Raw genomic sequence first — 12,465 nt, 5'->3', positions numbered from 1 at the left:
GTAAATATCAAATTGAAAGGCTCTTCAATTAACACATATTTGGAACATTTTGAAACTATTCAAATATTTGCAACTAAATTGATCACAATTCGTACGCATAGCTGAGACAGCTTGGCTGGGAATAGAATATTCTGATTTGGGGTCTCTCTTTCGTCTGTTATATGCTTTGATTTGCAACTGTTTATCTGTTTATCTTATTATGTTTATTTGAATAAAATTGAAGTTGCGTTCTTATATCGATATTCTCTATCCTCATCACATATGCTATACATATATATTTTGTATAAATGTCGTGCGCACTTTGAGTTGTATTTTAGAAATTGGCAAAGCAAAACCCAAAACATTTCATCACCCAATCCAAGCAACCAACCACAGTTCTAATACCTTGTTGCTCTTTTTAACGCAAACCCAAAAAAACAAGCAAAAACCAAACAAATCGAAATATCAAAATTCTCAATTGTACAACGACTTTTATGCACCACTGTTCAATTTTTATAGCAACTGCTGATCGAGGCGGAGCGCTGGAGGCGTCTGATAGCTCGACATAGCATTCGACTGGCCGATCTGAGGCGCGAGTTCCGTGGCTGGTCGGGCAAGCACGAGAGGCACTGTATACTGCACAGTGTGCTGACACCGTTACGCATCAAGTGAAAACAAATGGGATGCTATTGAAGTTTATATAGGAGAAGGCTGCACAGCGTTTTATGCTGCAAGAACCAAAAAATATTTACGATATCTTCTATCACAAAGATGAGAAACAAAAAACAAAAACATGAGCCACAAAGCCCAATTGAATTTCACATTTCTTCATGGTTTCTATATATTACTGAAGATAAAAGATATGCATATATATATACTTGAAAAATGGAAATTGGAAAAACCTGTATAAAATGGATTTTATGAAAGCGAATTTTCTTGCTGTTTGTCTAGTTGTACGATCTACGATATAAAAAGAAAACATATTTACGAAATAACATACTTAAAATACATTACGATATCAAATATACGATACACAAATATTATTGCAAAGCATTTTGCTTAAACACTTGTTTTATTTCTTTGTTTGGAATTTTGTTTCTAATTCGTTTTTTTCTGTTGTTACTCGATCTTCCTCTCCTCGGTCGCAGCTCAAGTTACGGATTTCGCAATTGGAGTCGCAGTTGAGCGACGAACGTAAGAAATCTGAGGAATTGCAATTCACCATAGATGAGGCACAATTCTGTGGCGATGAAATGAATGTAAGAGCTTTACGATCATTTAGGGATGTGCATTAACTGAAAACTGTCAGTAGGAGTTTATCGAGGGCAAAGCTTAAGCGTATGAGAAGCGCGAAGTAAGGCAATCTAATTGAAATACAAATATATATATGTAATGCATTCTCTTGCGATTGCCTATTCCCTAGGGCGTATGAGAATCGCATAGTAAGGTTTATAAGTGAGGAAATCGCTTGGAGTATGTAATGCTCCGTTAAGAGAGCTTATTGGCGTTTCGTTCCAATTTGACTATTATATCTAGTATTATATCTAGTATAGATCTTACTACAGCATAGCTAAAAAGTATATGAGTATATGGCTCATAGTAAGACTGTAATAAAGTAAAGTTTTAGTTTTGAGGTCATTCTTGTCTCTCCAGACTTTTATAGTCGGAAATTTGTGAAATTCGCTTTTTTCATATTGAACCAAGCGCCTAAAAGCTACAACCAGACATATCAACGGTAAACTGTTAAGCTTTTGCGTTCATTCTAAGCAGCTAGATAATCGAATAACAACAAAACATTATCAATAAGCTTCCGCTACAAGTTTGAGCATATTCAGCTCATTGAGCTTCAATAAAAATACTAAAGCAATACAACGAATTCGATCAATCATATAAGAATGATACCGTCGATAAGAAAACGTAATTTTTTGAAATGGAATTACAATTTCATTCATATGGATTTATAGGGCTTATTTAGCTCACTCCTTCTAAATTACCTATTTTTATTTCTTCACAACGTTTTGAAGCAACATTTTATAAATGTTTGAATGAGGTCAAATTATTGCATATTCGTTTTATATTTTTTAAGAAAAGTTCAAGTTCATCAAGAATTCTTAAAAAATTGAATTATATTGATAGAGCCTTTTTGGAATAAGTTTTAAGAATCTTAGCTGGCAGACATGGCTTTTATATTTAAAATATATAAACCCTGTACTTATTGGATAGAAAAAGTATGTATGATAGAAACGTGGAGTGATTAAAATAGCAGTATCACGGTATATTCAGGGTATCACCTCTAACTGCAGAAACCCTGTTTCAAAATTCGGTCAATGCACATCTCTAAAGTTAGCGCAATATGTTAGTCCAATTTACTAATTCGACTTTCCTTCGTCACAGGCTCAATCTCAGGTGTATAAGGAAAAGATACAGGACTTGGAAAAGAAAATTACAAAGCTAGTCTCAGGTATACGAAATTGATAGCAAATTGTCTTCTGCTCTCTTCTGCTAAACACTTTTTGCCTACCCACAGCCACGCCCAGTTTACAGAGCATACCTCCCGTGGAGGAGAGCGTCGCCTTGGCCAATGCCCAGTCGCTGATTGCGGAGCTGCAGGAGAAGCTAAGCCAACAGGAGAAGCTGAACGAGGCGCGGCACAGCGAGTCCCTAGAGGAGCAGCAACGTTTGCTCGAGAATATCAACTATCTGCAGAGGCAGAACGAGACTCTGCAGACCGAGCTGATGGCCAAGGATGAGAGTCTGGAGAAATTCTCGCTGTCTGAGTGCGGCATCGAGAATCTGCGCCGCGAACTGGCGCTGCTCAAGGAAGAGAACGAAAAGCAGGCGCAGCAGGCCAAAGAGATGTTCGAGCAGCAGCTGGCCGAGAAGGCGGAGCAAGTGAGGCAGCTCAGCAAGGAACTGCACGAAATCAAGAGCTCCTCCGACACGCTGGAGAGCGAGCGGGCGCACGTTACCGATGAGTGTGAGATTCTGCAAACAGAGATTCGCATGAGAGACGAACAGATCAAGGAGCTAAGCCAGCAGCTGGACGAAATCAGTACCCAACTGAACGTGCAGAAGGCGGACAGCAGTGCGCTGGATGAGATGCTGACGGAGCAACAGACGCAAAATGTGGACAGCAAAACACTGCTGGAAGAGCTGCAGGCGGCGAATGCAGCCCTGGCCAAAGAGAAGCTGGAACTGCAGCAGCAGCTGAGCGGGTTACAGGATCAGCTACGAGCGAGTGGCGACAGCAACGCGGTGATACAGAAGCAGCAGAAGGAGAATGCGCAGCTAATGGAGGCGAAGGCAGCGCTGGAACAGCAGCTACAACAGGAATCGGAGATAGCGAAGGCGAACAGAGCAGAGGCAGCGGAGAAGGACTTGCAGCTGAATGAACTGAAACAGCAGCTGGAGGATCAAGCAAAGCTATATGCACAGCTGGTGGAGAGCCAGGAGCAGCTCAAGCGGGAAAGAGCAGAAGAGCAGAGTCAAGCGAGTGAGAGAACAGCAGACTTAGAAGCCGCACTGAATGCCAAGCAAAGCGAACTGGAGCAGCTGCAGCAGCAGCTGCTGGAGCAAACCCAGCTGCATGCACAGCTAGTTGAAAGCCAAGGGCAGCTGCAGCAGAAGCACGCTGCAGAGCTGGGCCAGACTAGTGCCAGGGCAGCCGACTTGGAAGCCACGTTGAAAGCCACGCAAACCCAATTGGAGCAACTGCAGCTGGAAGCCACAAGGAGCGGAGAGCAGGGTGCTCAGCAGCTGGTCCAGCTACAGACAGAGCTCGCTCAGCTCCAGGCCAAGGAGAGTGCAGCTCAGGCCGCCTTAAATGCTCGTCTGGCGGAGCTGGAGGCCGCGAAGCAGCAGGAGCAGACGCTGCAGGCAGCACTAGCAAAGGCGAAGGAGGAGCTTGCAGCAGCCCAAATGCAGAGCATCCAAACTGAGACGCATCTGAAAGCCAGCGCTGAGCTGGAAATAAGCGACGTCAAGCGACAAAATGCAGCTCTGCTAGCCAAATGTGAGAGCCAGCAGCAGCAACAGGAGAAGGTGCAGTCGGAGCTAATGGAGGCGCGCACGAGCGCCACGCAGCTGCAAGAGACTCTGAAGCAGCTCCACGGAGAGCTGCAAGGCAAGCAGCAGAGCTATGCAGCGCTGGAGAGCGTGAGCAGCACCCAGCGCTTGGAGCTGGCGAGCGACAACGAGCTGCTGCAGCAAACAAACACGAGGCTGGAACGGGAGCTCAAAGAGCTGCAGCAGAGTCTGGAGAGGAGCAAGTCTGAGGCGGAGCAGCGGCAGGCGCAGCTGGTGGAGCACGAGCAGCTGGTCATACAAAAAGACCTCGCTCTGGGCGATGCCGGCAGGCAGCGAGAGCAGCTCGAGGCGCGCTGCGAGTCGCTGCTGCAACAGCAAGAAACGTTGCAGCAGCAGCTGAGCAATCTGCACAGCAGCTCGACTGACTCCAATGCGGAGTTGTTGAAGCTCTCGCAACAGCTGCTGGAGCAACAGCAAACCAACGAGCAGCTCAGCACGAAAAGCAGCGAGGAGCGAGGCGCACTCGAGCGCCAATTGCAGGCAAGTCAGCAGCGCCTCGATGCGCTCTGTGGACAGGTGGAGCTGCTCACCAAGGAGCTCGCCAGCAGCACGGAGCAGACAGCCCAGCTGCAAGGCAAGCTCAAGGCCGAGGTGGAGCTGGGTGCCAAGCTAGCTTTGGAGCTAAGCGACGCCCAGCGCAAGCTGGAAGCGGCAACAGGCAAATGTGAGCAGCTGGAGCAGCAGCAGGAGAAACTGCAGCAGGAGCTGAACAGCGAGCGGGCTGAGAGTAGCGAACTGAACTCCAAGTTGAAGCAGCTCGCGGAGCAGCTGACCGAAGCGCAAAACCAACTCAACTTGCAGAAGGATGCCAGCAGTGAGAAGTGCCTACAGCTGGAACGGGAACTCCAGCTGAGCCGGGCGACCATGAGCGAGTCCCAGACCAACGAGGCAGCAGTCAGACAGCAACTCAGAGCTGAGCTAGAGCAACGAGAGCAGCTGCTTCAGCTGCTTCAGGAGCAGCTGAGCGGAACACAAGCAGCCAACGAAGTGGCCCTCAAGGAGCTGCAAGAGAGATTGGAGATAACCAACACAGAGCTCAAACACAAAGAGCAGCTGGCCAGAGAGGACGCCCAGAAGATAGCGGACCTGAAGACCCTGGTGGAGGCCATACAGGTGGCCAATGCGAATATATCGGCGACCAATGCGGAGCTCTCCACCGTGCTGGAGGTGCTCCAAGCAGAGAAGAGTGAAACGGCGCACATCTTCGAGCTGTTCGAGATGGAGTCGGACATGAATGCAGAGCGGCTGATCGAGAAGCTGCAGGGCATGAAGCAGGAGCTGCAGGACACGCACAGCCAGCTGGAAGCCCAACTGAGCAGCAACAAGGAACTGGAAGCCAAGCTGAACGAGCTGCAAAAGAGTGAGCAGAGCTTGCAGGGCACTGCCATTGAAGCCGCTGAAGAACTGCGTCAGCGACAACAGGCCAATGGGGAACTAGAGGAGGCACTGAAGCAGAGTCAGGCCAAGCTGGCCGAGACGCAACAACAGCTGGAGAGTAGCCAAAGTCAGTTCAAGGCACTCCAAGAGCAACTGCAGCAACTTCAGCAGAGCGAGAAACAGCTGCAGGCGGAAGTTGCCAAGTCGAACGAGCAACTGCAGCAAATGCAGGAGATCAGCGCAGAGCAGCAGCAGGTGCTGCTGCAGAAGGAACAGCTGCTGCAGAAAGGCAACGAATTGGACGCCCAACTGTCTGAATACCAGAAGGTAATTGATGAAATGGATGAGGCCTCGAAGGAAAAGTCTGCGAAGGTGCAGCATCTGGAGAATCGCATCAAGGAGCTGGAACTGGCCCTGCATCAAGCTAAGGAATCACAGCAGTTAACGCACCTGGAGTGCCAGCAGCTGACGCGGAAGTTGCACTCTCTGGAGCTTGAGGAGGCACGCGAAATCATGGCATTGCGTGCCCAAGCGAATGGAGCCACCAGCAACCCAACTAAATCAAGCGACGATGCTGAGGTAAGTCTTCGGGTATCCCCTGATCTTGCCGATTCACTCTTTCACTTCCTTCTCAATAACCCCCGCAGCTGGATACAGAAACCAGCCTGGCCAAGATCAACTTCCTGAACTCAATCATAGCTGATATGCAGCAGAAGAACGATGCGTTAAAGGCCAAGGTGCAGACGCTGGAGACTCTGCCTATAGACTTTACCAAGTGAGACTTTTTATATAGATAGATTCTATATGTGTTTTATGATGATTCTCCCTCTGTAGACCCCACGCCTTCGAGATGTTGAGCAAACGAAAGCCCGCTCCACGTTTGTTCTGTGATATCTGTGATGAGTTTGATAAGCATGAAACGGAGGACTGTCCGCTCCAAGCTGGCGATGAGCGCGACTACTCACCGCCTCCTGCCGAGGCCAACCACGAGAAGAAGGAGCGAAAGCTGCCAGCTCCACGCAAATACTGCGACTCCTGTGAAGGTAAGCGATCGATCCCCATCTCTACATAGATATATATTTAAATGCATTCCATTTACTTTCAGTTTTCGGACATGATACGAGCGAGTGCGCCGACGATGAGACCTATTAGAACACTAAGCTAAACTAAGTTAATTTTGTTGGTTGTTGAAACACGCAAACGTATTTTTATAATCTTATAATCCGTGAGCCTTAAAGCTGATCAACCTATTTACAACATTTTATACCTCTTCGGAAGCTGTTTTCATGTTTTGCACGACTAATTCTATATTAAAATCTGATTGTGTTTACTTGTTTTGTGTATAGGAAATATGATATTTTGAATCTGTTTTTAATTCTTATTTAATTTATTTATACAAATAGTGAACATTTACTTCTATTGTTTCGCAAATGTTTTGTAATAATAAATGAGTAAACTAAAACTAGTCGCCGCCTTCTTTCTTCTCCTTGATGGCATCCTGCAAGCAACAAGCAATAGAGAAATAAATTAATTAAAGTCGCAGTAAGTCTGAGCAAATTTCGGTTAAACAAATGGAAATAATATTCATTTAACAATTAGATCACTTTTATTTCGAAACCCGATACGTGTTCAGTCGAACCTCGCATACTCACTTTAAATCGCTCCTCGAAAAGCGACAATTCTGCAAGCAGGTCCGTTATGGCATTCATGAATGCCTCTTGTGGTGAATAATCCGCCGTCGTCTGTATCCGGATGACGAACTTGTGCTCCAGCGGATGGGGCACCTTATAGCCGGCAAAGAGCACGTTTGGATCCTTCAATAGTTGGCTGTTGAGCACAATTAATAACAACTGTACATAATTATTAGTGGCTGGGCATACTTGCGAATCATGTTGCCCAGCGTGTGATCCTCCTTGTTTATGGTGAAAATTGCGGCATTTGTCACCTTCGTGTCCAGTTCCTTGATAATTCTGCAAAGATATCGTCAAATGTGATTCGCAATGTTTTTAAACAAGCTACTTACTTTTTCTCGCCTTCGTAGAGCAGAAACGATTCAAATGTGGGTGGGGCATTCATTTTGTATTTTATTTATAAGCAAATGCAATTCAAATAAAAAATTTTGTTTAGAAAACAAAATCAGTCGTACACAAGAAAATGTAATGCGCGAGACACTGCCACACTTAGCAGCACTGCAACTATCGATAAGTCATCGTATTGCTGGCGATAGTTCTGTTTAGCGATGATAGTGTTGCGAAAATTCATTTCATTGGAAAGCATTACTAGTTCATAGATATCAAAATATGCGCTGAGAAACATTATTTTATATATGATAATAGATTTTAAATAATGTGGACAAAATTAAATTTTGTAAAGTGCCCCTTATACGCATACAATATAACTACCACTACCACTGCATGCGAACAAAATCCGATAAAACCACTCAAATGAACCACAGCTGATAAAATTCCTGTGTAGTTTCGAATGGTTCAACACTACTTCGAAGTTTTTTTTTTTGCGCCAAACAAGAGCGTTGTCCATTAAGAAGTTTAATAAAATTAACTGCATATTGCCTGTGTCAAAATGAGCGTAACAAACAGCGCTTCCGTTAACGCTGCTGACGTGGATGAAGCGAATCCACTGGAACAATCGACCATAACAATGCTCGATGTACTCGAAGAAGAGAAAGAATTGGAAGAGGAATACGCCGCGGTGCTTGGCGGCTCCGATGAAAAGGAGTGCACCTATGCCAAAGGCGCCATACAGCGCCAGGCACTCTACTCTTGTCTCACCTGTTGCCCGGAGGCACGCGAGGACCCAAAGAAGAGCGCTGGTGTATGCCTGGCCTGCTCCTATAGATGCCATGAGAACCATGAGCTGATCGAACTCTATACCCGACGTAACTTCCGCTGCGACTGTCCAACACTGGAGAAGCGCTGTGCTCTGAATCCTCAGCTGGAGGCAGTGCAGCCGAAAAATGCAAACAATCTGTATAATCATAATTTCCAGGGCGTGTACTGCAAGTGCAAACGACCCTATCCCGACCCAGAGCGCACGACCGAGGAGACAATGCTGCAGTGCGTCATCTGCGAGGACTGGTTCCATCTGCAGCACATGGAGGCGCCAGCAGGCTCGGAAAAACTGTCAAACGCCTGCAGTGAAATGATTTGCGACTGCTGCATGGAGCGTCACGAGTTTCTACGGGACTACAGCGGCCTGGCCTTGCAGCCAGCAGCTGGGGCCAAGGAGTCCGCAACAGAGGAGGTCAACGTGGTGGACAGCCACCCGACCAAGAACGAGCAACAGTCTGAGCAGCAGTCGGAGCAACCTGCCGAGAAACGCCTCAAGCTAAGCGACGACTCATGCCGCCGTCCTAAGTCCTCAATCGAACACAAAGGTAAGTCGCCAAGCAAGAGTTTCAAGACCATCTCTGCCAGCAACTGAACAATATATTAACACATTTCAATACATAAAGAGCAAATCAAAGTTTTTGCGCCCATCGCCCAGGTAGACAAAGCCGTGCTTGCGTGAGTTCAGCTTGTGGAAGAAGGTCATGCCCAGCCAGACGCAGGACTTGATGATCGCGATGCGCTCGTTGCGCTGCATGTTCAAGGTGAAGGCCTGGCTCAGCGGAATCACGCCGTCGATGGTGTCCAGAAAGTCGATGGCATAGTTGTAGTCGCTGCGCTTCGACAAGTTCGTCTTGAGGTCGTTACGCGGCAGTCGATACAGCTGGTAGTAGGAGAGATTTTCGATTTGCAAGTCGTTTAGACCGCGAAACATCTGATTGGGTATGACGCGACCATCGACCATCTTATAGAGGGCACCGCGCGGGCAAATGGCGCTCTCCTCGCTGATGATGAATACTATGGCAGCCAGACGCTCTTCCTCCTTCAGCTTGATTACCTCCGGGTTGCTGATGCTAATCACTTGATTGGCCACTATATTAAATGTGGGATCCTAAATTGATTGACATTAAGGATGAGCTGAGCTACTGTATCTCTGTATCTCTATCAACATACCAGCTTAACGTAGGTCTGCAAACTCGGATCCCCAATAAAGGGATCGGGTGCGAGTACCGTAGCCTGAAAGATCTTCGGGCTCTGCACAAAGGGCAACAGTTGCCATTGGTACTGATCGACGCTGTAGAAGTACTTGCGATCCTTCAGACAGTCAGTTGTGTAGCCGAAGGCAATGTAGTAGTCATTCTTAATGGCCGTAATGCGTCCCCAGAAGTACATGCCCGAGAAGCGATTCTCCTGCAGCAGCACGATGAGCGAGTTCTCAATGAGGATGCGCTGCTCCGGCGATAGTTTCCGCCCGCAGTACATCAGGCACTCCAGCCCCTCCGAAAAGTACTCCACATTCATGTTAAGCGACTCAATTTATAACTTAAAAAATAATAGTTGTATTTAGAAATGGTTTATGGAATGTTCTGGCCCCGTTTGCTGAGCCGAGCTCTAAACTCATACTAACTTAATATCGTTTGCTTGAACAGGCGCCGCCTTCTGGGCCAACGACTGGCGCAAGGCGCTTTGCCGTTGCGGCAAGTGCTTGGAGCTGTACAAGGAGCAGTGTGTGGAGTTTCTACTGGATGCCGAGGACTCCGTGGAGGCCTACGAGAAGCGCGGCATGAAGCGTATTGAGGAGAACTCCAGCTACGAGCAGGGCATCCGTGCGCTGGCCTCCATCGATCGCACAAAGCAAATCGATGTGATCACCGAGTACAATCGCATGGGCGACAAGCTGAAGGAGTTCCTTCAGTCCTTTGCAGCCAACAAGAAAGTGGTCACCGAGGACGACATCAAGCGCTTCTTTGCCGGCATGCGAAGCGAGAAGACCACCGCCGTCAGTCAGCCCTATTTCTGTCGCTAAGCAAATTACCCATAAAGTATTCTATTTATATATACATACATTCCCCAAATGAGTGTACACATGTGGAATTTATTGTACTATCTTAAATTTATGGTCTTTCATTTGTATCATTATTACTATTAGCATGTTAAAACAACAATTCGAATATAAAATGAGATTCGCATAAAAACAACAACTATCTATAGAATTAGCCAAATATCTATATACAACTCGCGACATATACATATACACACACATATATATATATATATATATGTATATCTGTATAGTTACATACATCTAGACGTTATATGTATTGTCGTTTGGAGTCTGTTTGCTGGCCTGACTGGCCATCTCCAGATTGCAGAGCGTCGCCTGCAGATCCATCATGATGTCGTTTGGATCCATTTGCTCTATCGCCGTGTAGTCCATTAGCGTGCTGCTCATGATTAAATCGCTTAGGGAGGGATTCTCGTCCGGTTGCTGCTGGGGCTGTGCAGGAGTAGGAGGAGGCGGTTGCACCAGCAGCTGAGGAGCCTTGACTGCCTGTGGCGCAGTCATGAAATTGGTTTGATATGCTGCTGGACTTATGGCACTATAGACATTATTGTTGTTGTTATTGCTGTTGCTGTTGCTGTTGCTGTTGTAGCCATTGTTCAGATTGGTGGGCGTTATGCTGCCGCCGTTGAACAGCGTTGTCGTGTTCCAGTTGCTGGCGTTGTTGTTCACACTGATTGTGACATTCAAGTTGTCCTGCTGCTGGTTGAGCAGCTGCAGCAACTGATCCTGGTGCTGCTGTTGCTGCTGCTGCTGGCCAGGAGCATAGCTGTCCGCTGTGCTGCACCTGGAGCTGGGCGAGGCGGGAAAGTAGCTGTAGTTGTTGTACGAACTGGCCGCCGAGGGGCAGCTGCGCGTGCTGTCCATCTCGTAGAGCAGCTGCTCGGCCTTGATCTCCGGCACGAAGGAGCCGTTGGGACTGGTACTGTTGCCATTGTAGCTGCCGGTGGGCGTCATCAGGGGCGCGGGCGCCGCTGCCACGCCCAATAGCTGATTGGCTGCTGCAAAGTATTGGAAAAAGTTCATTAGCAGACTGTCAATAACGAGGCAAAAACTTTTCGCTACAACTGAGTTAATGAGCGCTATAGAAACTAAGCATTTAAATGTGGCCAGCCAAGACAACAATAACAATAACAACAACAATAACAATCAAAATAATTAACAAAGAAAATAACTAAATAGAGCTGTGCCAGAACTTAAAAAGGTCACGTAATAATCACAACAACAACAAGAACAATTTTGGTTGAACTTACACGACCAAAGATCTGAATCACATAGTTCTCATGGGGCTTTTGACTAGCTAAACCTATGTAAAGCTGAACGGGAGGATGAGATAATAAAAAATCTTCGGGTAGCCGAAGTGTTTGAGGCGATTCTAAATGACTTGTGGAGAGTTCTACTAATCAAATATATTTAAATATATAGATGTCGAGGTACATGGAAACGTATTCCTTAAGAGACCGCCTTACATTACGGATCATATATATCATTAACATAATTTTAAAAGTTGAATTTTTCCTTCTCAATTTAGAATGGCCTTCAACAATAACTACTCGAACGGATCTGTGAGTTTTTAGCAAAAACTTTTATTCAATAAATTCAATTACACACAGCTATGAATGTAGCTCGAATATGGATTCATAAATGTATATTTTATGCATTTTGCCAACAACAAATAAGCAGAACACCTGCTCAGGTATATCTGGTTACTACAAATTTCGAAAACGCTTTTGGTCCACAAGGGGTTATCGGGGCCTGCTTTAAAGGAGGCGACTAGCATATGAATATATGTAAATATGTATTCAAATGTGAAAGGTCAACAAGGTGTGTGTGTGTATATGTGTGAAACTTTTCTGCTCCTGCAATGCTATGCCTTTTTCTTAGTGGGTGTGTATGTGTGTGTGTGTAATGAGGAACTCCTCTGCAAACGCTGAAATGTATGCTATGTTTTGTACTCTTGTAGAGCCCTGTGTATGCTTTGGATGTGTGTGAAACCCAACACCGCATTTGATCAACTGCCGACTTACTTAACATTTTGGACTGTTTCTGATTCTGAGTCTGGTGCATCATGCCGGATAGCTTACGCTTAACGCGTTCTGTGGCTTTTCGCGCGTC

General features: G+C 46.3%; 5 protein-coding genes across 14 annotated transcripts in view; 2 read left to right on the top strand and 3 right to left on the bottom strand.

Annotated features, from left to right (window-relative positions):
* LOC6575585 (restin homolog) overlaps positions 1-6,907 on the top strand; it is a 30,606-nt gene extending 23,699 nt beyond the window's left edge. For 8 of the 10 annotated variants that reach the window (XM_044009024.1, XM_044009023.1, XM_044009026.1 and 5 more), the window contains 6 exons: positions 1,128-1,238; positions 2,374-2,440; positions 2,507-6,021; positions 6,090-6,217; positions 6,277-6,485; positions 6,548-6,907. In XM_044009024.1, the coding sequence (XP_043864959.1) occupies positions 1,128-1,238; positions 2,374-2,440; positions 2,507-6,021; positions 6,090-6,217; positions 6,277-6,485; positions 6,548-6,594 (4,077 nt within the window). In that variant the 3' untranslated portion in view covers positions 6,595-6,907. Of the gene's footprint in view, positions 1-498; positions 1,044-1,127; positions 1,239-2,373; positions 2,441-2,506; positions 6,022-6,089; positions 6,218-6,276; positions 6,486-6,547 lie in introns of those variants that run through there. The other 2 variants (XM_044009031.1, XM_044009030.1) reach the window with 1 other exon arrangement.
* LOC6575583 (DNA-directed RNA polymerase II subunit RPB11) lies at positions 6,807-7,626 on the bottom strand. The gene is made up of 4 exons (XM_002001556.4): positions 7,466-7,626; positions 7,323-7,412; positions 7,095-7,269; positions 6,807-6,940 (listed from the first exon to the last, which is right to left on the bottom strand). The coding sequence occupies exons 1-4, from the start codon at positions 7,516-7,518 to the stop codon at positions 6,905-6,907; spliced, it is 354 nt and encodes a 117-aa protein (XP_002001592.1). The 5' UTR covers positions 7,519-7,626; the 3' UTR covers positions 6,807-6,904.
* Positions 7,627-7,713: 87 nt separating this feature from the next.
* Positions 7,714-10,489, top strand: LOC6575581 (putative E3 ubiquitin-protein ligase UBR7). Its single transcript, XM_002001554.4, has 2 exons — positions 7,714-8,836; positions 9,938-10,489. The coding sequence occupies exons 1-2, from the start codon at positions 8,023-8,025 to the stop codon at positions 10,312-10,314; spliced, it is 1,191 nt and encodes a 396-aa protein (XP_002001590.1). The 5' UTR covers positions 7,714-8,022; the 3' UTR covers positions 10,315-10,489.
* Positions 8,856-9,919, bottom strand: LOC6575582 (radial spoke head protein 9 homolog). Its single transcript, XM_002001555.4, has 2 exons — positions 9,462-9,919; positions 8,856-9,399 (listed from the first exon to the last, which is right to left on the bottom strand). Exons 1-2 carry the CDS (start codon positions 9,807-9,809, stop codon positions 8,902-8,904), a joined length of 846 nt encoding a protein of 281 aa, XP_002001591.1. The 5' UTR covers positions 9,810-9,919; the 3' UTR covers positions 8,856-8,901.
* On the bottom strand, positions 10,364-12,460 carry LOC6575580 (putative uncharacterized protein DDB_G0284213). The gene is made up of 2 exons (XM_002001553.3): positions 12,378-12,460; positions 10,364-11,351 (listed from the first exon to the last, which is right to left on the bottom strand). Exons 1-2 carry the CDS (start codon positions 12,418-12,420, stop codon positions 10,594-10,596), a joined length of 801 nt encoding a protein of 266 aa, XP_002001589.2. The 5' UTR covers positions 12,421-12,460; the 3' UTR covers positions 10,364-10,593.
* Positions 12,461-12,465: the final 5 nt, after the last annotated feature.

Source organism: Drosophila mojavensis, unplaced genomic scaffold, assembly GCF_018153725.1.
Source record: "Drosophila mojavensis isolate 15081-1352.22 unplaced genomic scaffold, ASM1815372v1 contig_36, whole genome shotgun sequence".
In the NCBI taxonomy this organism is placed as follows: Eukaryota; Metazoa; Arthropoda; class Insecta; order Diptera; family Drosophilidae; genus Drosophila; species Drosophila mojavensis.
This window is presented reverse-complemented; position numbering and strand designations above follow the sequence as displayed.